Source organism: Callorhinus ursinus, unplaced genomic scaffold (genome assembly GCF_003265705.2).
Source record: "Callorhinus ursinus isolate GAN/ISIS: 27379988/994484 unplaced genomic scaffold, GSC_fseal_2.0 scaffold19, whole genome shotgun sequence".
In the NCBI taxonomy this organism is placed as follows: domain Eukaryota; kingdom Metazoa; phylum Chordata; class Mammalia; order Carnivora; family Otariidae; genus Callorhinus; species Callorhinus ursinus.
This window is the reverse complement of record NW_027397081.1, coordinates 31929197-31956483: the sequence shown is the minus strand read 5'-3', so window position 1 is coordinate 31956483 and position 27287 is coordinate 31929197. Positions and strand designations below refer to the sequence as shown.

The window sequence follows — 27287 nt, the reverse complement described above, 5'->3', positions numbered from 1 at the left end:
TTGATCCTGAATGTCACTCAGATTCTTTGGCAGGATATACAATTCCTCTGAGCCTGTTTCCTGAACTGTATAATGAAGGACACTGATTCCTTATCTATTTCAAGGGATTATAAGGGCAAAATGGAATAAAATATATGAAAATTATCTGTTAACTATAAAAACAAAAGTAACTTAATATGTCATATAATTCTGAGTCAGCATTCATCATTAGAATGGTATAAATATTTCCATGAAAAGATTCTCATTCAGTTTAAGGTTATATGTAGAAAATTAATTATAGTAATTTAAATATAACCAAGAAAATTGAAATATTTATCTTTCAATTTTTAAAATAACTGAACTGTCTGATTTTTCTTCTAGGAGGAGAGATAATATCTTTACTTTTTGAAAGTAAGTTAATAGTTTCAAGCAAAAATACTTTTAATTTAATAATTATTTTCATTAGAACCAAGGTATAAAATTTTAATTTGGTAAACTAAAAATTTCATTTTATCTTTAAGTATATTTTGATACACTTTTGAAGTTTAAAAAAATTGATTTGACATGATTACTATATATTGAAACAAAAGGGGAATCTCCAAATATCAAGTTACTGATATAATGATAAATTTTATTAATTTTGTTATATCAAGCTATATCCTGAGATAATTCTGATAAGCATTTCAAGAAAATTCTATTATTTGGGATACTAACTATGTAATCATCTACTGAAATGTAATTTTAAAGATTAACCTACATATACACTTATGTGATAATACAAACAAAAATCAAGTTACTACTTACTCATTTAGTATTAGATCAGGTGCAAAATATAGCATCTGTCCACTGACATGTTTATAAGATCTCCATCCTAGTCCAAACACCATTAAGCTCATCCAAGAATACTGGATGAGAGTTATCTGGTCATCAATATGTAAATTTCGAAAACCTACAAAACAAGTTTAAAAAAATAAAATGATCCCCAAAATCACTTGGGTTAAAATGTTGAAAACACATAGAAATTTGAAAATAGATTTAAGTAGTGTAATATATTGTTTTCAATTTCAATGTATTTTATACTATAAATAAGGAAATATTAATACATAATAGAGTGAGAAATTAAGAAACAACTTTGAAGTCATTAAAATTGGTCACTGTGAGTTAGCATTTCTGGGAATTCACTAATTGACAGTCCATCAGTCACACATTTACTGAGAATCACGTGTGCGCTAGGCACTGTGTTAAAATGGTTAAGAGGATGAAAAACTCAACTCATGCCCTTAAAAGAAACTCACAAGTCAACAGGAAAGACAAGCATATAAGTACAGTGATACAGAAGGTTAACAGGGAATACACCAGGAATTGGGAAGCAGGTCAGGAAAAACTCCCAAGGAGATCATATGCAAGCAGAGTATAATCAGAGTGTTGAAGAATCTTAAGTCTTTGGGATTTAAAAATAAACTGATTTTATTTTATAAAACTGCTGCTTTCAATTGTGCTTTATTTTTATTTAACATCCCTTAGTTATGTCTTAGGTAGATTCCATAGTTTTATGGTTACTTTTGTTTTTTGAAACTTAATCCAGTCTCATTTTATTTTATTTTTTATTGACATTCACTATTTTCTATTTCCTTTCCAGACATTTATTTATTTATTTATCAATTAGCCAACGTATAGTACCTCATTAGTTTTTGTTGTAGTGTTCAATGATTCATTAGTTGCATATAACACCCATGTGGTTTAAGAGGTTTAGAGTGTGTGTGTGTGTGTGTGTGTGTGAATCCTCTGGTCTTTCATATCTTCACAACCTCTTTTAGGCCCTTCTCTGGTGTTGGTGGTAGAAGAAGATGACAGGGAGAGGGCAAATGCACTGACTCAAATGGTCAAAATCTTCTCTCCACCTCTCTTCAATTCTCATTTTACCTGTTTTGCAGAAAATCACAGCCCAGCACAGATGAACTTAAAGGAGGGAGAAGCAAAGAGGTAAATCTGGATATGGAGGCTGTGGTCAGATATGTCTATTAAGGAGCAACAATATGACATAGCCTTATTTGTGTTTTGGAGGGATTCTTGGTAGGCATGTAGAGGATGGATTCAAAGGAGTTAAGTCTGGAATTACAGAAAAAAAGTTGGAGCTACTGCCAAAGGCCAAGTGAGAGATGATAAAAGTCTGAAGTAAGTCAACAGGTAGGCGTACTGAGTAGGGAGTACCTCAGAGAAATATTTAAAGGGTAAAATCAAAGAGATTTGGCAACTGATTATATGTAGTTAGGAGGAAGAAGGAGACTAATAGATGTTTCAGTATTTTTGCAGGAATGGTGGATGACAATGGCATAACTGAGACAAAATAGAAGAGGTAAATAGGCTAGAGACAAAATTGTAAGTTTTGATATGTTGAAAGGACTTCTGGAATGTCCAGACAGTAGTTAGACAAATGAATTAGAAATATGGAGAGATATATGAACTATAAATATAAATTTGGAAATTATCTGCATTTGAATATAGCTGAAACAATGATAGTAGATGAAATCTTTTATTAAAAGTACATAAAAATCAAGTGTTTTGGTGGGAACACCAAGCTATTTTAATAACATCTGTTCTACCTAAGAATTCATATATATATTTCATTTTCCAGAATATATATTTCATACATATACTTGCTATACACCAACAAATATATATATTTCCATAATATATATTTTATATATATGTTTTATATATATATAATGACAGGCTCATAGAAAGTTAGGTTCAATTAGTCAGATGTATTAAAACATTAATCAATTGTTCACTACCATCTTCAGGAACATATTTTTATTCTTCATTCCTTTTTTAGTCAATTTCATAACTTTCTGAAGAAAGCATTTCATACTACTGAAATATTTGACCTACTGTATTTTTAATCACTCCAGGCCTTTTTTTCATGTTAATCTCTAATTTGAAAATGTTTACATCATAATATAACAGTTAATTCATTTGTTCTTTTTTTTTGAAAACAGATTCCACTTACATTTACATGTTTATGTGTACTTTACCCTACACTTTATTTGGGGGGGGTTTGTTTATTTTTCTTTTTGCATTCTGGGATTACTAGAAATGAAAATAAAGGAACATTTTTAGTAGATTATAATATAAAAGGCAAATCTTTGCTGAAATAACTTAAAACTTTTGAAATTGCCAATATTTATAGCAGAAAGTGTATTTTCCATTTAACAGAATGAAAAGCAACTCAGAAAATAGCTTTTTAAAATAGCCACCTTTTAGAGCGCTTATCTGTGATAAATGTACACTGTTAAATTGACTTGAACATGCCTGGTACAAAAGTGTTATTTTTTTCCCATTAACTGTACTATCATTCATTACTTTATACTGAAACAAAGACAGGAACACTGAGCTCAAATTCCCATTGATGATAATGATCAGGTAAAGTCAGTACATTTGCAATGATGATCAATGAAAAACTTCACATAGAAAGTGATGGATGATCCTTAATTGTGTTTAACAAGTAGTAAGGAAAAATACCCTTTCCTTTTAAGTGACTTGGCCTGATAATTTCTGACAAAAGCCCTGTTACAAGCTGTTCAATCCTTAATGCTTAAAAAAAAGTATATGGTAACACATGGCATGTTATAACCTTCTAAGTTCTCCTCTGTTACCTCCAGAGTTTTGATAAAATATATAGGTTGTACTTTTGTAAAAACTGTCATGTACTGAAACGTTTAATCTACAACAAAGTGGAGCATTAAATACCTCAGCACCTTCTGACACAAAGTATGAGTGAAGTTTGAGGAGCACAAAAATGCTACAGCAAAATAAGTATAATCACCAACATATATATTATTTTTTTATGAATAAGGATTTGATGACTAATGATTTAAGATAGCACAGTTCATTTTGTATCAATTCTATCAATTCTATAATTTAAATTTCTAGAAATACTCTTTAAGCTTCCCTTCTGGATGAAGCATTCTGGTTGCAGCTAGGCATAAAGACTAGAAAGATATTTCTGCCTTTAACACTTGCAGTTTGGAAAAACAGAAAATGAGAACATAAGCATAACTCAGAGTGATAGTATGGTTGACAAAGGCAAAGGTAATGTGGTAGAGCAAAGGGGCATTTGACTCAGTCTGGGAAGGCCAGGGAACTCGTCCTCAGGGGAAGTGACAGGTAATTAGAATCCTAAGGTTAGTTAGGGACCAACCAGGGGAAAATGTGGAAGAAGGGAAGGATCTTCACGTAGGGAAACTATATGGGCAAATGAAGGCTGGATACTGAGCAAACAGCATTGTGAGAACTGAAACTAAGAGTTGCTTGAAGAGGAAGAATGAGAGATAACACTGTAAATTCAGGAGTCAAATCACAGAAGAATCTTGGATGTTAAGGTTAAGAAGTTTGGACTTTGTTATGAAAAGGAAAGGAAATGATATAATTGGTTATAATTGTTTTTAGAAAGATGATTCTGGTGGCAGAGATTGCTTGGTGGTAGGGTGAAATTGGTAATAGGGTTAGTCAAAGAGCTACAACTGAAATCTAGGAAACAAGGACAAGGACGACCTCAACTCAGGGCAGTAGCAGTGAAAGTAGCATATATAGTGAACCGTCTAGTTAATAAGTAGAGTTGACAAAATTTTTTTTTAAATATTTTATTTATTTATTTGACACAGAGAGAGAGAGAGAGACAGAGTGAGCACAAGCAGGGGGAGTGGCAGGCAGAGGCAGAGGGAGAAGCAGGCTCCCCACAGAGAAGGGGGAGTCCGATGCGGGACTCGATCCCAGGACCCCGGGATCATGACCTGAGCCGAAGGCAGTGGCTTAACCAACTGAGCCACCCAGGCACCCGAGTTGACAAAATTTGATAACTAATCGGACAGGCAGTGAAGGAGAAAAGGGAGAGCAGTATGATACCCAAGACTGGCACCATTTCAAGATAAAGGAAAAGGTTTTAGGTTTATGGAGTAGAAGGCCATGTTGACCTGGAAATTCATCCAGGTAGAAATATGTAATAAATAGTTGAAATACGTGATTCAAAAGTTCATTAGAGGGGTTGATACTATGTACTTAGGAGTCACCAGAATATAGGCGCACTTGAAGACAAGGCTGTGAATGGGCTCATCTAGTCTGTGTAGAATTAGAAACTACTGGAGTAAAAGATGGAATGCAGGAAATGCCAACTTTATGATGTGAATGGAAAAACAAATACACAAAGGAAACAAAATGTGTAAATTGAGAGAAACATATCTACCTGAAGCGAAATGGTAAATGCCAAAGTAAGAGTATCAGCAAGAAATGGTACTTTGTTAGTGGCCCCAAAGGCATGCAAAACACGTTAAGGGTTGAAAGTATTCATTAGATTCGATTAAAAAAAATTTTTTTTGACATTGGCAATAGTAATTTCAGTGGAATAGGATGCTAGAAAAATCATTTTTGAAGCCTTCATAACAGTATCATCAAAGCTTGACCTTACTCATAGGCTAATTTCACTTATTTCCCATCACTTTTTTGGGGGGAAGTAATTTGATTTATTCATTTTATTTGGGATGAAGGAAAAAATCCTTTGTCACATATGCAGTGGCTGTCCCTAACTCAAAAGATATTTTGGCATGCTTCAAAGGCAAAAACAAGGCAAAAGACTATTCCAGTCTTCTGATACTGTTGATTGCAAGTAGTCTGGCTAACTAAGATGAAGAAGTAAAATATTTCAAAAATGCAATGTTGAAAATGTTAAAGCATTGACCCTTAGAGAGAGTTTTTTTCACAAAATAAACAGAAGAATCAGGACAAAATTTATAAAAAGGAAATATTTCCCTCAAACCTCTCTGTCATGTAAATTTCGCTATAATATACTGATAAAAAGGATAAATAATATTACAAAGTGAAAGTGAGTTGAGAATAAGTACTTAATAATTTAATTTCCAAAGCCTTCCCTGACTTTCAAGATCCTCCTTGATCAACCCATAACTTATGCCTCTAAGTTTCCTTTGACTACTCTCCCTAACATAAATTTATTATCAGTGGCTTCTTAATAGTTGGGTGATGAAACCCTGGGGATGCCAATAGTCACCAAAGTAGTGTTTGAGAAACACTGTGTACACACACACACATACACACACACACACACACACACACACTGTATCTTCTTTATCCATTCATCTATCAATGGACATTTGGGCTGCTTCCATAATTTGGCTATTGTAAATAATGCTGCAATAAACATAGAGGTGTATATATCCTTTTGAAATTGTTTTTTGTATTCTTTGGGCAAATACCCATAAGTGTCATTACTGGATCATATGATAGTTATTTTTTGAACTTTTTGAGGAAATTCCATATGATTTCCCATAGTGATTGCACCAATTTACATTCCCACAAATAATGTGTGAGGGTTCCTTTTTCTCCATATCTTTGCCAACATTTGTTATTTATTGTCTTTTTGATTCTAGCCATTTTGACAGATGTGAAGTGATATCTCATTGTGGTTTGATTTGTATTTCCCTGATGATGACTAATGTTGAGCATCTTTTCATGTGTCTGTTAGCATCTGGATATCTTCTTTGAAAAAATGTCTGTTCATGTCTTCTGCTCATTTTTAAATTGGGCTATTTGGTTTTTGTTTTGTTTTGTTTTGTTTTGGTGTTGAGTTATATAAATCCTTTATATATTTTGGATACTAACACTTTATCAGATATGTCATTTGGAAATAGCTCCTCCCATTCAGTAGGATGTCTTTTAGTTTTGTTGGTTGTTTCCTTTGCTGTGCAGAAGCTTTTTATTTTGATGTATTCCCAATAGTTTATTTGTGCTTTAGTTTCTCATGCCTCAGGAGACCTATCTAGAAAGATGTTTTTATGGTTGATGTCAGAGAAATTACTGACTGTGCTCTCTTCTAAGATTTTTTTGGATTCAGGTCTCACATTTAGGTCCTAATCCATTTTGAGTTTATTTTTGTGTATGATGTTAGAAAGAGGTCCTGTTTCATTCTTTTGCATGTTGCTATCTAGTTTTCCCAACACCATTTGTTGAAGAGACTGTATTTTTCCAATTACATATTCTTTCCTCTTTTGTTGAAGGTTAATTGACCATATAGTTCTGGGTTTACTTCTGGGGTTTCTATTCTGTTCCTTTGATCTGTATGTATGATTCCATGGCAGTACCATACTGCTTAGATTGTTTGGATCGCTACAACTTTGTAATATTTCTTAAAGTCTGGGATTGTGAAACCTTCAGCTTTGTTCTTCTTTCTCAAGATGGCTTTGGCCATCTTTGGGTTTGTCTGTGGTTCCATAAAAATTTTAGGATAGTTTATTCTAGTTCTGTGGAAAATGCTGTTGGCATTTTGATAGGGATGGCATTAAATCTGTAGGTTGCTTTGGGTAATTTGGACATTTTAACAATATTAACTCATCCAATCCAGGAGCATGGAATATCTTTTCATTTGTTTGTGCCGTCTTCAATTTCCTTCACTGGTATTTTATAGTTTTCAGAGTACAGGTCTGTCACCTTCTTTGGTTATGTTTATTCACAGATATTTTATTCTTTTTGGTGCAACTGTAAATGGGGATGTTTTCTTAATTTCTCTTTCTGCTACTTCATTATTGATGTATAGAAATGCAACAAATTTCCCTATATCAAGGTAATGTTCGTCTTGTAGAATGAATTTGGAAGTTTTTCTTCCCCTTTAGTTTTTGGAATAATTTGAAAACAAAAAGGTATTAACTCTTTTTAAAATACTAGGTAGAATTTACCAGTGAAGCCGTCTTGTTCTGGACTTTTGTTTGTTGAGAGTTTTTTGATTACTGATTCAATTTCCTTACTAGTAATTGGTCCGTTCAAATTTTCTATTTCTTCCTGATTCAGTTTTGTAAAGTTATATGTTTCTAGGAGTTTATTCATTTCTTCTAGGTTGTCCAATATGCTGCTGGCATGTAAGTTTTCATAATATTCTTTTATAGTCCTTTCATTTCTGTGGTGTTGGTTGTTATTTATCCTCTTTCACTTCTGATTTTATTTCTTTGAGTCCTCTTCTTTCTTGGTAAATATGGCTCGAGATGATCAATTTTGCTTATTTTCAAAAGAACAAACTCCTGGTATCATTGTATTATTTTTTAGTCTCTATTTCATTTATTTCTGCCAAAACGTTTATTATTTTCTTCCTTTTACTAGCTTTGAGCTTTGTTCTTTTGCTATCTCTTTTAGGTGCAAGGTGTGAGATTTTTCTGGTTTCTTCAAGCAGGTCTGTATTGCTATAAACTTCCCTCTTAGAAATGTTTTGGCTGTGTCCCAAAGAATTTGCACAGTTGCTTTCAATTTCTTTTACTCCATGTTTAGAGAGAAATACCGAGAGAGAGAGAAGAAGAGAGAGACAGAGAGCACAAGCAGGGGGAGTGGCAGGCAGAGGGAGAGGGGGAAGCAGGCTTCCCACTGAGTAGGGAGCCCTACACCAGGCTCTATCCCAGGACCCTGGGATCATGACCTGACCCGAAGGCAGACACTCAACTGACTGAGCCACCCAGGTGCCCCTTCTCCCTGTTTTTGTTTTTTTTTTCAATTTCCTCTTTGATTTCTTGTTTATTCCATTCATTTTTCAGTATCATGTTGTTTAGCCTCCATGTATTTGTGTTCTTTCCACATAATTTCTGATAGTTGATTTCTAGTTTCATACTGTTGTGGTGGGAAGATGCAACATATTATATTTCAATCTTCTTGAATATTGAGAATGGTATTGTGACCTAATGTGATTTATCACAGAATGTCCCACATATACACTTGAAAGAATGAGTATTCTGCTGTTTTTTGATGAAATATTATGTATATATTTGTTAGGTCCATCTGGACTAATGTATCACTCAAAGCCATTGTTTCTTTGTTGATCGTCTGTCTGGATGACTGATCCATTGATGTAAATAGGGTGTCTAAAGTCATTATTATTATTATTGTATTATTGTCAATCTCTCCCTTTATGTCTGTTAAAATTTATTTCCTACCCTAGTTTTTTGTTTATTTCCATTTTCATGGTAAATGCTTTTTAATCCCTTAACTTTCAATCTTCATGTGTCTTTATGTCTGAAGTGCCTCTGTAGACAGCATACAGATGGGTCTTTTTTTAACCAGTCACCCTATGTCTTTTGATTATTTAGTCCATTTGCATTTAAAGTAATTATTGATAAGTATGTACTTACTGCCATTTTGTTACTTGTTTTCTGGTTGTTTTTGTTCTTCTCTCTTCCTTTCTTCTACTCTTGCCCCCTTCCTTAGGATTTGATGGCTTTCTTTAATGTTATGCTTGGGTTCCTTTCTTTTTTCTGTGTGTATCTATTATAGGTTTTTAATTTGTGTTACCATTGGTTTCACATATAACATCTTATGTGTACTCCAGTCTATATTAACTTGATGGTCACTTAAGTTTGAACACATTCATGTCCTACATTTTTACTCCCTTCTCCATTTTCTGTATACCATGTCATATTTTACACTCTTTTATTTTGTGGATCCATAGACTAATTCTTGTAGATATAATTAATTTTATTGCTCTTGTGCTTTAACCACCATACTGGTCAATTTACTATTATTTCTTCAAATAAGTTTTCTTTCCCCTTCTCTCTGTTTTCTCCTTCTGGATTAATAGGAATGTTACTACACTTAATGATGTCACTGAGTTCCCTTAACCACTTTTTATTTTTTATTAGTTATTTTTCTTTTTGTAGTTCAGCTTGTTTTCTGAAATCTGTCTTCCAGATGCTGATTTGTTCTTCTACATTGCCTAATATTTTGTTGACTCTCTCTAGTGTAATTTTTATTTCAGTTACTGAATTCTTCATCTCTGGTTCTTTTTATATTTTCTATCTCTCTATTGTAGGTCACACTGAGATCCTCCACTCTTATTTCTGGTCCACTGAATACCTTTATGATATCACCGAATTCTTTATCAGGCATAATACTTACTTCCATTTCCTTTAGTTCTTTTGCTGTGATTTTGTCCAGTTCTTTCATTTGGGATATATCCCTCTGCCTCATTTTGTCTAACTCTGTTTATATGTATTAGGATGGCCAGCTGTATCTCTTGGTATTAAAAGTAGTGGCCTTGTGAAGAAGAGGTCTTGAAGTGCCTGGTAGTCAGTGTCCCTGTTCATCAGAACCATGTGCTCCAGGGGTGTCTCCTGGATATGAGCTGTGTAAACACTACTGTTGTGGCTGAGCCACTTGCTGACTGAGCTTTCAGTAAGCTGCAATGACTGGCTTTACCTGCTGTGGTTTCATAGGACAGGGTTTGGTCCCTGTGCTTTTGTGGGGTGTGTCTAACAATGAGCTTTTTGGTGGGCAATGTCAGTAGTCAGGCTAGCTGTCTGCACTCTGTGTTCTGCAGTTATGTGCATACCAATCGTCAGAGTGCTCTCTATTTGTGGCCCCCTGAGCAGATTTTCTTGGTGGTTGGAGCTGGCAGTCAGACCACATTTTTTCCACCCATGTGTCTGTCACAGCTGCAGGCTGTGTGGCCAGCTAAAATGCTCAGTGCTGAAACTGTGCATGTGTTGGTGTGTGGGGTTATTTCCCACAATCTGCAGGGCAGGAGACACTTTGGAGTGGTGTCAGACCCTGCTGGGGCTACTTGCACAGTGTGTCAGGGCAGGAGCTCCTTTTGAGGCATGCTTGCTGAAGTGGGCAAGATGGATGGGGTGAGTCTGCAGGGGAACATGTTTGGGGTACATGGTGCTAGCAAGATAAATGGTATTCCTGCTGGTATCCACAAGTGTCTAGCAATCTAGGCTGAGGGAGGGAAAGAGAGATAGTGTCTGCCAGCACTTTTGTTCCTGAGGAAATCTCCTGTAGATCATGTCTCTCTAGCCCATGTTCTAAGATTAGTAAATTACTCTCCACATATACCTCAGGCACTATTCAAACTGCTACTCTATGCTGAGTTTGATTGGTTGGGTTATTTATTATGCTAGGTCTTTAAGGAGAGGAGGTCAGTTTCCTATGGCCCTTTGACCCTCCCAGAGCTAAGCCCAATGATTTTTAATATACCCAGAGTTAGGCCCAACTGATTTTCAAAAGCTTGCCAAGTTAAGCCCTAAACTAGATGTTATGAGGATTCATCTTCCCAGTGCGTGTCTCCAGTGCTGAGGGTGCCTAGTGGGTCTGATCCTGTCATGGGTCCTCCATTCTCCTGACCTTTGTCTTGTTCATTTTTTTTTTAATTTTGTAAATGTTGTGTCATTTCAAGCTCCAAATAGGAAAATATTTACACACTGAGCTTACAGCTAAAAGTCAATGTAAAATAATTCACATGATAGATACAATATGTTGCATGCAGTGTATCCTAAGAGAGCATTTTACATGTCCTATCATGAGGCTAAAGCATCTTGCAAGTCTCCCTTATGTAGGAGCAACGATATCTCTAAAATATCATGAGATGTCAGATAAGCTGCAATTACTATAGTGGGCCCAAGATGATAGAAGAGCATAGACAAAGAAAAAAATGAGAAGGCCCTGACCAGGCAACAAGCATCCTCTCAGGGAACTGTAGATATATAACTTGGAGCCCTCAGGTATACCATCACCATTGTTATGATTATTATTTTGCATCTGATCTTAATCTGACTTCCAAAATACACTTTCCTATTGTATTGACCTGTCAACATGTTTTACTAGCAGCATTTTTTTAAAATATAAACAAGTAAACTGACATCCTGACTTAATAGGCCTCATTTACCGAAATATCTTTCACAGACCAAGTAACATATGAGTGAATGGATGAAATAAATTTTCTCTTTGTGCAAAATTGAAGCCCAAATGCTAAGATATGTTGCACCAAAATGTGCTCACACTGTGAGCCCACACTTCTGGCTTTTCTAACACTACTGTTTGTTAGGTCATGCACACAGAAGATATTCAATAGACACTTACGAGTGAATCAAGTGAGTAAAAACTGTATTCTGGTTTAAAGTCAACTGAAAGGTTTGACTTTGCTTTCATGTATGAGTCCTTTCAAAGAATTCAATATAGTCACTCTGGTTCATTGACCATTTTCATCATTCATGCAGTATGCAGAACATGCAAATATAGCTTGAAAGATAATGGGCTTTAACTTGAACTTTTTCACACACTTTTTTTTATATATATAGATATAAGCTTCAATGTAGTCCTTTTTTCCCTATTCAATACTACCTTTATATATATATATATACCAGTTTTAATTTCCCTGTATCTCTGAGAAGTACTGTTCTCTAACAAAGAGAACAAAATACACCCAGGAAGAGGTGAAACACTCTACCTCGCCCACATAAAGGGATTATAGCTACCTTCCCTGCACCCCCCCTTTTTGTCATTTTTTTTTGTGGGTTTTGTTTGTTTTTATTTTTATACTTTATAAATCTTATTCTTGGGTTTCATTTTGGCTGGGTTTTTTTCAGTGGTGGCTTTCGATTGCTCCAAACTTTCCCAGGATGCACCTTGCCTGAGTTGTGGTTGATATTTTCAACTGTACATCCCCTCAACCACAACTCAATAGAATGACTAGAAGGAGGAGCTCCCAACAAAGAAAAGACCCACAGACAAGAGCCTCTCCTGCAGACCTAATGGATATCGATATAAGCAAGATGTCAGAAATAGACTTCAGGGTAACAGTTACGAAGACAAAAGCTAGGCTGGAGAAAAACATTAACAGCAACATAGATTCTCTAAGGGCAGAAATGAAGGCTAACCAGGCCAAACTTAAAAATGCTATAAATGAGATGCAGTGTAAATTAGATTCTCTAACAGCTAGGGTAAACGAGGCAGAAGAACAAATTAGTGATCGAGAAGACAAACTGATAGAAAAGAAGGAAACAGGGGAGGCCTGGAACAAACAGCTTAAAATCCATGACAATAGAATTAGAGAAATAAGTGACATCATAAAACATTCCAATGTCAAAATTATTGGGATCCCTGAAGGGGTGGATAGAGAGAGAGGTCTAGAAGATATATTTGAGCAAATCATAGCTGAGAACTTCCTTACTCTGGGGAATAAAACAAGTATTCGTGTCCTAGAAGCAGAGAGAACCCATCTCAAGATGAAGAACAGAACAACGCTCTGGCATGTAATAGTAAAACTCACAAATTTTAGAACCAAGGAAACCAACTTAAGGGCAGTTAGGAGGAAGAGATTCCTACGTACAGAGGGAGGAATATCAGAATAACGTCAGACCTATCCACAGAGACCTGGCAAGCCAGAAAGGGCTGGCAAGACATATTCAGAGTACTAAACAAGAAGAACATGCAGCCAAGAATACTTTATCTGGAAAGGCTGTCATTTAGAATGGATGGAGAGATGCAGAGCTTCCAAGACTGACAGAAACTGAAAGAATATGTGACCACTAAGCCGGCCCTGAAAGAAATATTAAGGGGGGTTCTATAAAAGGGGGAAGATGTCAAGAGTGATATAGAAGAGAAATTTACAAAGACAATCTATAGAAACATGGACTTCACAGGCAACATGATGACAATAAATTCATAACTTTCAATAATCACTCTCAATGTGAATGGCCTAAATGCTCCCATAAAACAGCACAGGTTTGCATATGGATAAAAAGACAGGACCCATCCATATGCTGTCTACAAGAGACTCATTTTGAACCTAAAAATGCATCCAGACTGAAAGTGAAGGGATGGAGATCCATCTTTCATGCCAACGGACATCCAAAGAAAGCTGGAGAAATTTTCTTATCAGACAAATTAGATTTTCAGCTAAAACCTATAGTTAGAAACATAGAAGGACACTACATCATTCTTAAAGGGTCTATCCAACAAGAACATCTAACAATTGTAAATATCTATGCCCCCAACATGGGAGCAGCCAACTACATAAACCAACTGTTTACCAAAATAAAGAGACATATTGATAATAATACGTTTATAGTAGGAGAACTTAACACTCCACTCTCAGCAATGGACAGATCATCTAAGCAGAAAATCAACAAAGAAACAAGAGCTTTGAATGACACATTGGACCAGATGGATCTTATAGATATATACAGAACATTCCACCCTAAAACAACAGAATACTCAATTCTACTAGAGCACACATGGAACTTTCTCCAGAATACACCACATACTGGGTCACAAATCGGGTCTCAACCAATATCAAAAGACAGATTATTCCTTGGATATTCTCAGACCACAATGCTTTAAAACTGGAACTTAATCACAAGAAAAAAATGTGGCAGAAATTCAAACACTTGGAAGCTAAAGACCACTCTTCTCAAGAATGGTCAACCAGGAAATCAAAAGAACTTAAACAATTCATGGAAACCAGTGAGAATGAAAACACATTGGTCCAAACCTATGGGATACTGCAAAGGCGGCCCTAAGGGAGAAATACATAGCCATCCAGGGCTCACTCAAAAAAATAGAAATATCCTGAATTTGCCAACTAATTTCACACCTTAAAGAACCAGAGAAAAAGCAACAAATGATGCCTAAGCCACGTATTAGAAGAGAAATAATTAAAATTAGAGTGGAGATTAATGAATTGGAAACCAGAAACACAGCAGATCAGATCAAAGAAACTAGAAGCTGGTTCTTTGAAATAATTAATAAGATCGATAAACCACTAGCCAGACTTATCCAAAAGAAAAGAGAAAGGACCCAGATTAATAAAATTATGAATGAAAGGGGAGAGACCAGGACTAACACCAAGGAAATAGAAACAATTATTAGAAATTATTATTAACAACTATATGCCAATAAATTAAGCAACCTGGAAGAAATGGATGCCTTCTGGAAACGTATAAACTACCAAGACTGAAACAGGAAGAAATTGACAACCTGAATAGGCCAATAACCCATAACAAGATTGAAGCAGTGATCAAAAACTTCCCAAAAAACAAGAGTCCAGGGCCTGATGGATTCCCTGGGGAAGTCTACCAAACATTCAAAGAAGAAATAATAGCTATTCTCCTGAAGCTGTTTCAAAAAAAGAAACAGAAAGAAAGCTTCCAGAGTCATTCATTGAGGCCAGCATTACCTTGATCCCCAAACCAAGCAAAGACCCTATGAAAAAGGAGAATTTCAGACTGATATCCCTGATGAATATGGATGCCAAAATTCTCAAAAAAATCCTGGCTAATAGGATACAACAGTACATTAAATGTATCATCCAGCATGGCCAAGTGGGATTTACCCCTGGGATGCAAGGGTGGTTCAACATTTGCAAATCAATCAATGTGATTCAACACATTAATAAGAGGAGAGTGAAGAACCATATGGTCCTCTCAATTGATGCAGCAAAAGCATTTGACAAAATACAGCATCCTTTCCTGATTAAAACTCTTCAGAGTATAAGGATAGAGGGAGCATTCCTCAAGTTCATTAAATCAATTTATGAAAACCCACAGCGAATATCACTCTCAATGGAGAAAAGCTGAGAGACTTTCCCTTAAGATCAGGAGCATGACAAGGATGCCCACTCTCGCCACTATTGTTCAACATAGTACTAGAAGTCCTAGCAACAGCAATCAGACAACAAAAAGAAATAAAATATATTCAATTTGCAAAGAAGGAGTCAAACTCTCTCTCTTTGCAGATGACATGATAATTAATGTGAAAAATCAAAAAGCCCCCACCCCAAATTACTAGAACTCAAACAGCAATTCAGTAATGTGGCAGGATACAAAATCAATGCACAGATATCAATTGCTTTCTTATACACTAACAATGTAATGGTAGAAAGAGAAATTAGAGAATCAATTCCAACTACAATAGCACCAAAAAACATAAGATATCTTGGAATAAACCTAACCAAAGAGGTAAAGGATCTATACACTAGGAACTACAGATCACTTATGAAAGAATTTGAAGAAGACACAAAAAGATGGAAAAACATTTCCATGCTCATGGATCAGAAAAATAAACATTGTTAAAATGTCTATGCTGCCCAGAGCAATCTATACTTTAAATGCCATCCTGATCAAAATACCAATGGCATTTTTCAAAGTGCCAGAACAAACAATCCTAAAATTTGTATGGAATCAGAAAAGACCCCGAATGGCCAAGGAAATGTTGAAAAAGAAAAACAAAGCTGGGGGCATCACGTTGCCTGATTTCAAGCTATATTACAAAGCTGTGATCACCAAGACAGCATAGTATTGGCATAAAACAGACACAAAGACCAATGGAACAGAATAGAGAGCCCAGATATGGACCCTCAACTCTATGGTCAAATAATCTTCGACAAAGCAGGAAAAAAAATATGCAATGGAAAAAAGACAATCTCTTCAATAAGTGGTGCTGGGAAAATTGGACAGTTATATACAGAAGAATGAAACTCAAGCATTCTCTTACACCATTCCCAAAGATAAACTCAAAATGGATGAAAGACCTCAATGTGAGACAGGAATCCATCAAAATCCTAGAGGAGGACATAGGCAGTAACCTCTTGGACATCAGCCACAGCAACTTCTCTCAAAAGTGAAAATGAACTTTTGGGACTTCATCAAGATAAAAAGCTTCTGCACAGCAAAGGAAACAGTCAACAAAACAAAGAGGCAACCAGAATGGGAGAAAATATTTGTAAATGACACTACAGACAAAGGCTGGTATCCAAGATCTATAAAGAACTTCTCAAACTCAAGACCCAAAAAACAAATCGTCCAGTCAAAAAATGGGCAGAAAACATGAACAGACACTTCTCCAAAGGAGACATATAAATGGCTCACAGACACATGAAAAAATGTTCATCATCATTAGCCATCAGGGAAATTCAAATCAAAACCACATTGAGATACCGCCTTACACCAATTAGAATGGCAACAATTGACAAGGCAAGAAACAACACATGTTGGAAAGGTTGTGGTGAAAGGGGAACCCTCTTACACTGTTGGTGGGTATGCAAGTTGGTACACTTTGGATAACAGTGTGGAGTTTCCTCAAAAATTTAAATATAGAGCTACCTTATGGCCCAGCAATTGCACTACTGGGTATTTATCCCAAAGACACAGATGTAGTGAAATGAAGGGCCCTATGCACCCCAATGTTCATAGCAGCAATGTCCACAATAGCCAAACTGTGGAAAGAGCTGAGATGCCCTTCAGTAGATGAGTGGATAAAGAAGATGTGGTCCATATATACAATGGAATATTACTCAGCCAACAGAAAGGATGAATATCCAACTTTTGCATCAACATGGATGGGACTGGAGGAGATTATGCTAAGTGAAATAAGTCAAGCAGAGAAAGTCAATTATCATATGGTTTCACTTATTTGTGCAACATAAGGTATAGCATGGAGGACATTAGGAGAAGGAAGGGAAAAATGAGTGGGGAGAAATCGGAGGGGGAGACGAACCATGAGAAACTATGACTCCAAGAAACAAACTGAGGGTTTTAGAGGGGAGTGGGGTGGGGGATGGGTAGCCTGGTGATGGGTATTAAGGAAGACACATATTGCATGGAGCACTGGGTGTTATATACAATAATGAATCACGGAACACTACATCAAAAATTAATGATGTACTGTATGGTAACTAATATAATATAATAAAAATAAATAAAAAATAAAGATCATGGGCCACACAATCATTTGCTAATCTAAATCATCAAATAAGCTTCTCATTGTAATAGTTAATGAAAATGGTACCTATAATACTGGTGGATGCCATCATTCTTTTTTACTTATTACAAATTACATTTTTGCAAGATTAAAAAGTTGTTGTTAAACTCAGTGTAATAATTTCCTCTCACTCTTTTTGAGAATATGAAGATGAAAAATCTTCACAGGTAAATGTTTCAACTTAAAATGTTCACTTAGCTTTTACCCAAAGTGAATAAATTATCTTTTAAGCTATAACTGGTTATTTTCTAACTTTGCCAACTGATAGTAGAATCTTTTTAAACAGTAAAGAACTTGCCAAATGCTAAAAATATAAACTATGCCTATCAAAGGAAGCAACTTTTCTAAATAATATAAAAACTGAGAAAAGTTAAACATATATTTAAATACTATTTTTAAACAGAAGAAGTTCAATCTTATTGTAATATCTCAATTTAATAAAGATCTATCAAAGGTGATAATGACTTTATTCAGTAAGTTTTAAAAATTCAGAAATTCTTTAATGGAAAAAAAAATTACCTGCCCAAGACTTTCAGCAACAATGGAGCTAATAAGAACCTGGGTATTTGGATTTTTCTATAAAATTACTTAGTGAATGTTATTAATTTTTTCTCAACGTGTTTTTTTAAAAGATTCAACAGGAATCTATTTTTCTTTCTCTTTCACATAACCTTGAATTTTGAAGAACAAGTCACCCATTGAATTTCAAACCTTTCAGGTAAAATAATAACAGAAATATATTACGGCAAATTGAGAAAAAAAATTCTTTGAAAAAGACGATTGAATTTACCTGTAGACTAAAATGGCATAATATGTTTAATTCTTGATCAGATACTGGAAAAATCAACAGGTTTTAAAAAGTGATAAGGATATTTTTGGTGTGAAGAGAATATAATTTTAAAAAATGCTCTATTTCTAATTATGGGATTAATGCCTCCACAAACAATGGCTACCCATATATTCTCCTGGCTCTGCAGTCTCAGATTTAGCCAAGTAAAAACTGCATCCTTGTATGGAGTTGTGCTGAGGAAGTAAAACTAGTTTATAAGTAAAGTGACTTAAATCCTTTCATGATGGTACAAGCCAGATTCTCACTGTTATCCACTTTGTCTGACTATAAATTAGAGAAAATAGTAACTGGAAGAAAGTTCATTTCCTTATGTCCAAATTATTTTATGAATTATTTTATTTATATGTTTATGAATTATATGACTTAATTAATTTTAAACACCCCACTATACTCTGAATACTATTTTGATATATTATATGAATAGATACAGTTTTTCAACCATCTGCAGTTTTATTTTCAACCATTTGAGTTAAATTGGTTGTGCTAAATTAAAGTGCTAAATTAAATTAGCACTTAGAATAAAGGAGAGATTTTTAAGAAGACGGTCAATTTGTTTTTCTCTGAACTACTGTAACATCTGTGCTTAAACACATAAACTTATCCTGTTCCTTAACTGTTTCATGCATGTAATTCTTGAATCATCAAGACTCAAAGTGTTATCTATGACTTTTGTATTTCCATAGCACACAGTAGGGTCCTAGACGAGTAACAGATTATTTAAGATCTTAGATAAGTTATTTTGAATTGCTGAAATGCATACTATAATATGCTGTTTACACAATATTTAATTTACTGTGCAGCTTTAACAATCTACTAGTACAAGAAATATGGTAAAATTTTCATTCTATGCTACTATATACAAATTATTATTACCTGGCAACGATTTAGACCACTTGACTACTGAAAGAAGTTGTCTCTCGCCTAGTTGATTAAGACTCGTCAGCAAAGAACTGGAGGTATCAGGTTTGGTGTTGTCATGTCCTGCATAGATCACATCTGGTTCAATGCTCATTAGTAGGTTAATCAATGGGGGGATCAACTGTATATCTTGACTTGGTGAAAAAGAAATTCTTTGGCTTAGGGCTTGGCTTTCATTTGGAATGCCCACAGGCTGTGGGAGAGCAACAGCATCCAGTGCTCTCATAACTCTGACTTTATTGAACTTTTTAAACTTTCGACCTATAAAGGAAAAAAAGAAAAGATCATGTAAATACATATCAACTAAATCTTCTAGCAGACTGTTGTTTTTCTTAAGTTTTAGAATTATAGCATTGTAGGTTTTAGCATCAATCTAATAAAATGAAATTGAATAAGTAAATGTTAGGTCTCAGACTTGGATTAAAGAATTAATTATACCAGCATTTCCTGGGTTGGTGTGGTGTGAATATTTACACCAGTATCTAATGGAAGATTATGGAACTTTGCAGCAATATGTATGAAAAGACAAATGGCTTTCAGTAGAGACTAAAGTGAGTATTGGTAAATATTCTGACAGGACTGTCTCCCAAAAGCTAATGCTACAGACTACATTCCTTAAAACATAGTTTTCAGTAAATGTTGAATCTTCTTTTGAGTTTCATTCTTTTGGGAATGTGTTGAGAACTAGCCCAGAATAGTGTAAGATGATGGAGTAGGAGGATCTTGAGCTCACTTTGTCCCATAGGCATACTAGATAATAGCTACATCTATTCAACTAACTCTGAAAATGACCTGAAGACTGCAGAACAGACTTTCCACAGTTATTTGTGGAGACAAGGGCACACTGAAGAGCCTAGGAGGGGTGGAGACACAGCTGGGGACTGAACCTTTGGTGGGAGTAACCACAAAAGGGAGGGACATCATAAGCATGGATAAGCAAGGGGATCAGACCCCACACCAGGCACTCCCAGCACTGGGCACCTGCAATGGGAAGATAAGTCCATATAACACCGAGCTTTCAATACTAGCATGGCTTAACTTCAAGAGCTTTAAAAATCAGTGGGCTTAATGCCCATTCCTGTGGGAACTAGTACAAACACTCACTTACCTTGCTAAAACTGTATACCCAACAATGATGTTCTCTTGTGGACCCACTACCTCAGCAGGTATCCCTCCAAAGTGTCTCTGGCTATGGGAAGGTGAGGGTTGGAGGGGAAAGAACTTCATACATTATCATGCCCACAGTTCCAGCAGCCAGTCTCTTAGCCTGTGCAGGGAGCAAGCCTTAACCTTCATGCACCCGAAATTGTAGTAGAGTGGTTAACTGAAGACATTTGGTCTGAATGCTGGCCCCATCCACCAATGAGCTCACGGTCACCTCAGACAAGACCCTCAAAATTGTGGGGACCAAACCCTGTCAGTGTGCCCAGCAGGCAAACTGGATCATTGCAGCTGGCTGGGCTGGAATCAACTGTAGATCAGCCACAACAGTAGGTACACACAGCACACACAGGGGGCAGCCCTGGAACACCCAGTTCTGGTGACCAGGGGGGATTGTGCTACAGGGTACCGCAGGATCTCTTCTTCACAAGGTCACTACTTTGAATACCAGGAAATATGCCTGACCTACCAAATACATGTAAACAAACAAAGAGTCAGGCAAAATGAAGAGACAGAAAAATCTCTCCCAAATGAAGGAACAAGACAAAATTACAGCAAAAAACCTAAATGAAATGAAAATAACCAATGTCGGATAAATAATTCAAAGTAATAGTCATAAAGATACCCACTGGACTTGAGAAAAGCGTGGATCATTTGTTAGGTCTTCAGTAAAGAGATGGAAAGTACAAAAAGAACCAGTCAGAGATGAAGAATTCAATAACTGAAATAATATACTGGAGGAAATCCATAACAGATTAGAGGATGCAGAATAACAGATCAGCAATGTGGAAGACAATGTAATGGAAAGCAATCAAGCTTAATGGGAAAGAGAAAAAAAAATAAAAAATGAAAAGAGGTTAAGGGAACCCAGCAGCATCACCAGGAGTAAAAATATTTGCATTATAAGGATCCCAGAGAGAAATGAGAGAAAGAAGAGACAGAAAAGTTACTTGAAGAAATAATAGCTGAAAACTTCCGTAATCTGAGCAAGATAACAGACATCCAAGTCCAAGAAGAACAGAGAGCCCCTAACAAGATGAACCCAAAGAAGTCCATATCAAGATAGATAACAATTAAAATGGCAAAAAGTAATGATAAAGCAAAACTTTTTCAAAGCAGCAAGAGAAAAGAAAACAGTTACATACCAGGGAAACCCCATAAAGGTATAAGCTGATTTTCCAATAGAAACTTTGTAAGCCAGAAGGGAATGACACGATGTCCTCAAAGTAGTGAAAGAGAAAAGCCTACTACCAAGAACGTTCTACCCGGTAGGCTATAATACAGAATTGAAGAAGAGATAAAATGTTTCCCAGGCAAACAAAAGTCAAAGAAATGCATCACCACTAAACCAGACTTAAAAGAAATGTTGAAGGAAATTATTTGAGTGGGAAGAAAAGGTCATAGCTAGAAGTAAGGAAATTATGAAAGAAAAAAATTTCACAGGTAAAAGCAAACATACAGTAAAGGTGGTAACTTAATGACTTGTAAAGCGAATATGAAGGTAAAACCACAAAAGTAGTAAAATCAGTTATATCTCTAAAAATCAGTCAAGGGATATACAAAGGCACATAATATATGGCATCATATATGTAAAATGTGGATGAGAAAGTAAAATTTAGTGCTTATAAAATGTGTTAAAACTTAAGTGACTACCAACTTAGTGTAGACTGCTCTACACATAAGATGTTATATCTGAAACCAATGGTAACCTTACAAATAGAAAGCCTATGATAAAATACACAAAAAAGAAAGGAATCCAAGCATGACACTAAAGAAAGCCATCAAACCACAAGAAAAGAAGAAAGGAACAGAAGAGAACTATAAAACAAACCACAAAACAATGAACAAAATGGCAAAAATTACGTACCTATCAATAATTTCTTTAACTGTAAATGGATTAAATGCTCCAATCAGAAGACTCATGGTGACTGAATGGATGAAAAAACAATACCCAATTCTACAATCCTAGAAGAAACTCACATCAGACCTAAAGACACATACAGACTGAACATAAAAAGAAGGAAAAACGTGTATAATGCAAATGGAATTGGAAAAAAAAAAGCCAAGGTAGCAATATTTAGACAAGATTTTAAAACAAAGACAAAGAAGAACACTACATTACTATAAAGGGATGATTTCAATGAGAGGATATAACAATTTTAAATATCTATGCACCCAAAATAGGAGCACTTAAATATATAAAGCAAATAACAGACTTAAAGGGAGAAATTGACAGTAATACAATAACATTAGGGGACCATAATGTCCGACTTACATCAACAGATAAATCATCTAGGCAGAAAATCAACAAAGAAACAGTGGCTCTGAATGACACATAGACCAGAAGGACCTAATAGATATACACAGAACAGACCATCCAAAACCAGCAGAATACACATTCTTTTCAAGTACACATGGAATATCCTCCAGAAGAGATCACATGTTAGGCCACAGGACAATTCTCAATAAATTTAAGAAGATTGAAATCATATAGAGCATCTTTTCTGACCACAATGATATAGAACTAGAAATCAGTTATAAGAAAAAAAAAACTGGAAAAAACACAAACACACAGAGGCTAAACAATTTACAGGTCAACCAAGAAATCAGAGAGGGAATAAAAAATACATGGAGAGAAATGAAAATAAAAACAGAATGATCCAAAATCTTTGGGCTGCAGGAAAAGCAGTTCTAAGAGGAAAGTTTATAGCAATACAGGCCTACCTCAAGAAACAAGAAAATCTCAAATAAAGAACCCAACCTTACATCTGAAGGAACTAGAAAAAGAAGAACAAACAGATTCCTACGCTAGTAGAAAGAAAATTAAAATTATGGAAGAATAAATAAAATTCAGACTAAAAAACCAATAGAAAAGATCAATGAAACTAAGAGCTGATTTTTTTTAAAAAAGTAAACAAAATTGACAAAACCTTAGCCAGAATCATCAAGGAAAAAGAGAGAGGATTCAAATAAATAAAAGCAGAAATAAAGGAGGAGAACTAATTGACACCACAGAAATATAATGGAGTATAAGAGACTACTACAAAAAATTATAGACAACAAACTGGACAACCTAGAAGAAACGGATAAATACCTGGAAACATAAACAATCTCCCAAACTGAATAAGGAGGAAAAAAAGAAAGTAGAACAGACCAGTTACTAGCAATAAAACTGAATAAGTGATCTAAAGTTCTTAACAAACAAAAGTCCAGGACCAGATGGCCTCACCACAATGAATTCTATCAAACATTTAAAGAAAAATTAATATTATTTTGAAATTATTCCAAAAAAAAGAGGAAGAAAAACTCTCAAATTCATTCCATGAGGCCAGCACTAACCTAATATGAAAACCAAATAAAGACACTAGAAGAAAAGAAAACTACAGGCTGATGTATCTATATCGCTGATGGACATAGATGCAAAAATCCTCAACAAAATATTAGCAAACAGAATTCAATGACACATTAAAAATTACTCAACACAATCAAGTGAGATTTATTCCAGGGATATAGGGGTGATTCAATATTCACAAATCAATCAAAGTGATCCATCAAATAAATAAGAGGAAGGATAAAAACTATATGATGACCTCGATGCAGATAAAGCATTTGACAAAATACAACATCCATTCATAGTAAAAACTCTTCAAAAAAAGTGGGGTTAGAAGGAATATATCTCAACATATATAAAGGCCATATATGAAAAACCCATAGCTAACATCATAGCCAATGGTGAAAAACATGGAGCCTTTTCTCTATGATGAGGAACAAGACAAGGATTTCCACTCTCATCAGCATTATGCAACACTCTACTGGAAATCCTAGCCACAACAACAGGACAAGATAAAGAAGCAAAAGGCATCCAAATTGGTAAGGAAGAAGTAAAACTGTCACAAATTCAGATGACATGATATTTATATTAAGGATTCCACTAAAAACTTTTAGACGTAATGAATTTAGAACAGTTTCAGGGTACAAAATTAAAATACAGAAATCTGTTGCATTTGTATACACTATAATGAAGTAACAGATAAATTTAGAAAACAATTACATTTATAATCACACCAAAAAGAAAAAAATACCTACAAATAAATTTAATGAAAGAGGCGAAAGACATGAACTCTGAAACTTTAAGGCATTGTTCAAAGAATGACACAAACAAATAGAAAAATAAACCATGGTCATGTATTGTAAAAATTAATGTTAAAATGTCCAAACAACCTAAAACAATCTACAGATTTGATGCAATCTCTATCAAAATACGAATAGTATTTTTCACAGAACTATAACAAATAATATTATAATTTATATAGAACCACAAAATACCCTGAATAGCCAAAGAAATCTTGAAAAGGAACAAAGCAGAGATATATCAGTTCCAAATTTCAAAATATACTACAAAATTATAGAGTATTGAAAACATTATGGTACCAGCACATAAATAGACACACCAGTCAATGAAACACAATAGAGAGCACAGAAATAACCCCCCACCTTAATCTACCACATAGGAGGCAGAATATACAATGGGGGAAAGACAAGCTCTTCAAAAATGGTGGTATGAAAACTGAACAGTTACATGCAAAAGAATGAAACAGTACCACATACATATAAAAAAAAAACTCAAAATGGATTAAAGATCTAAATATGAGACATGAAGACACAAAACTGCTAAAAAAATATAGACAGTAATCTCTTTGTCATCAGCCTTAGCATCATTTTTCTAGATATAGCTCCTCAGGCAAGGGAAACAAAAGCAAAATTAAACTATTAGGAGTACACCAAAATAAAAAAGCTTTTGCACAGTGAAAGAAACTCAACAAACCAATAAGGCAACCTACTGAATGGGAGAGGATATTAACAAATGATATATCCAGTAAAGTTTTAATATATAAAAAATAAGCAATCTGATTAAAAAACGGGCAGAGAATCTGAACAGAGTGTTTAAAGACAAATGGCCAACCTAATCATGAAAAGATGCTCAACATCAGTAATCATCAGGGAAAGGCAAATCAAAACCACAGGAGATATAATCTTATACCTTACATCAGAATAGCTAGAATAAAAAAGACAAGCAATAACAAGTGTTGGTGAGGTTGTGTAGAAAAGGGAATCCGCATGCATTGTTGGTGGAAATGTAAATTGGTGTAGCTACTATGGAAAACAGTATGGAGGTTACCCAAAAAATCAGAAATACCATATGATCTAGTAATTCCACTACTGGGTATTTACCCGAAGAAAATGAAAACACTACCATGGAAAGACATATGCACCCCTTTTATTGAAGCATTATTAATGGCAACCAAGAATATGGAAACAAACCAAGTGTCTGGTGATAGATGAATGGTAAAGAAGACGTGATACATACACACATACACACACAAACAATGAAATAGTATTCAGCTATAGAAAATAATGAGATCTTGCCATTTATGACAACATGGATGAACCTGGAGGATATTATGCTAAGTGAAAGACAAATATTATATGATTTCACTTATATGTGAAATCTAAAAACAAACAAAAAATGAGTCAATGAACAAAAAGCAGACACAGATTCATAAATACAGAGAAGAAACTAATGGTTGCTAGAGGGATGGTGAATGGGGGAATGGGCAAAATGGGTGAAAGAGAGTGGAAGATACAGGCTTCCAGTTTTGTAATAAATATTTCACCAGGGTAAAAGTTACAGCATAGGGAATGTAATCAGTAGTACTGTAACAACACTGTATGATGACAGATGGTAGTTACACTTGTGAACAGAGTATAACATAATGAGGAATTACTGTGTTGTATAACTGAAACTAAGGTAACAGGGTATGTCAACTATACTTCAATTAAAAAAAAGAAGAATGCAAGAGATGGGGTGGGGACTGTGTAAAATAGATATAAACATCCAGTTATAAGATAAATAAGTCACAGAGATTAAAAGTTCAGCATAGGGTATATCGTAAATAATATTGTAATAACTTACTATGGTGAGAGATGGTGACTACACTTATTGTTATGAGCAGTGAATAATGCATAGAACTGTCAAATAATGATGAGGTATTCCTGAAACTAATATAACATTGTAGTCAGCAATATGTCAATAAAAACGAAGAACAAAAAAATAAAACAAATCTACAGAACTTCATATAATTGTACTTCCAGCATTTTATTGAGAAAATAGATAATGGCAAAAAGTACTCAGAATTAAATAACAATAGTGAATGACTTTGTATTATTTACAATATTATTTATGTACTTCTGAAAAACAATAGCATCGGGAGGTTTGGGTAGCCTAAGTAGAAACTAGAGGTGTAAACGCTTCCACTGTACTCTTCTCCCACCTACTGTGTCTATCTTTAGGAGATAATATGCATGGGAGCTTTCATTATTTTCCTAGAAGGAGAGGAGACTCAGATACTAGGAGATCAGATACTAGGGAGTGGACATGGGGGCACTAGAAAACAGATGGAAAGACTGACTTAATAGTTGTCTCTCACTCATCCTGATGAATGTTATTTTGAGGGATGGAATGTGCAAAATTTCATAGCTGCACTGTATGTAATAGCCTTCAAAGTGGAAACAAATGACTATAAAAATGAGAATGAGGGTGCTTGGGTGGCTCAGTCGGTTAAGTGTCCAACTCTTGATTTCGGCTCAGGTCATGATCTCAGGGTTGTGGAATCCAGCCCTGTGACTGGCTCCATGCTGTGCGTGGAGCCTGCTTAAGACTCTCTTTCTCTCCCCACTCCCTGCTCACGAGGGCTCTCTCTCTTAAAAAAAAAAAAAACGAGAATGGATAAATGATAGT

At 35.1% G+C, this 27287-nt stretch overlaps 1 protein-coding gene across 2 annotated transcripts in view; it reads right to left on the bottom strand.

The window, feature by feature from the left end:
- The window catches only part of PGR (progesterone receptor), a 115746-nt gene that overhangs the window by 18331 nt on the left and 70128 nt on the right, over positions 1-27287 (bottom strand). The window contains exons 4-5 of one of the 2 annotated variants that reach the window (XM_025893652.2): positions 19283-19588; positions 784-928 (exon numbers count right to left, since the gene is read on the bottom strand). In XM_025893652.2, the coding sequence (XP_025749437.1) occupies positions 784-928; positions 19283-19588 (451 nt within the window). The remainder of the gene's footprint in view (positions 1-783; positions 929-19282; positions 19589-27287) is intronic. The other variant, XM_025893653.1, reaches the window with a different exon arrangement.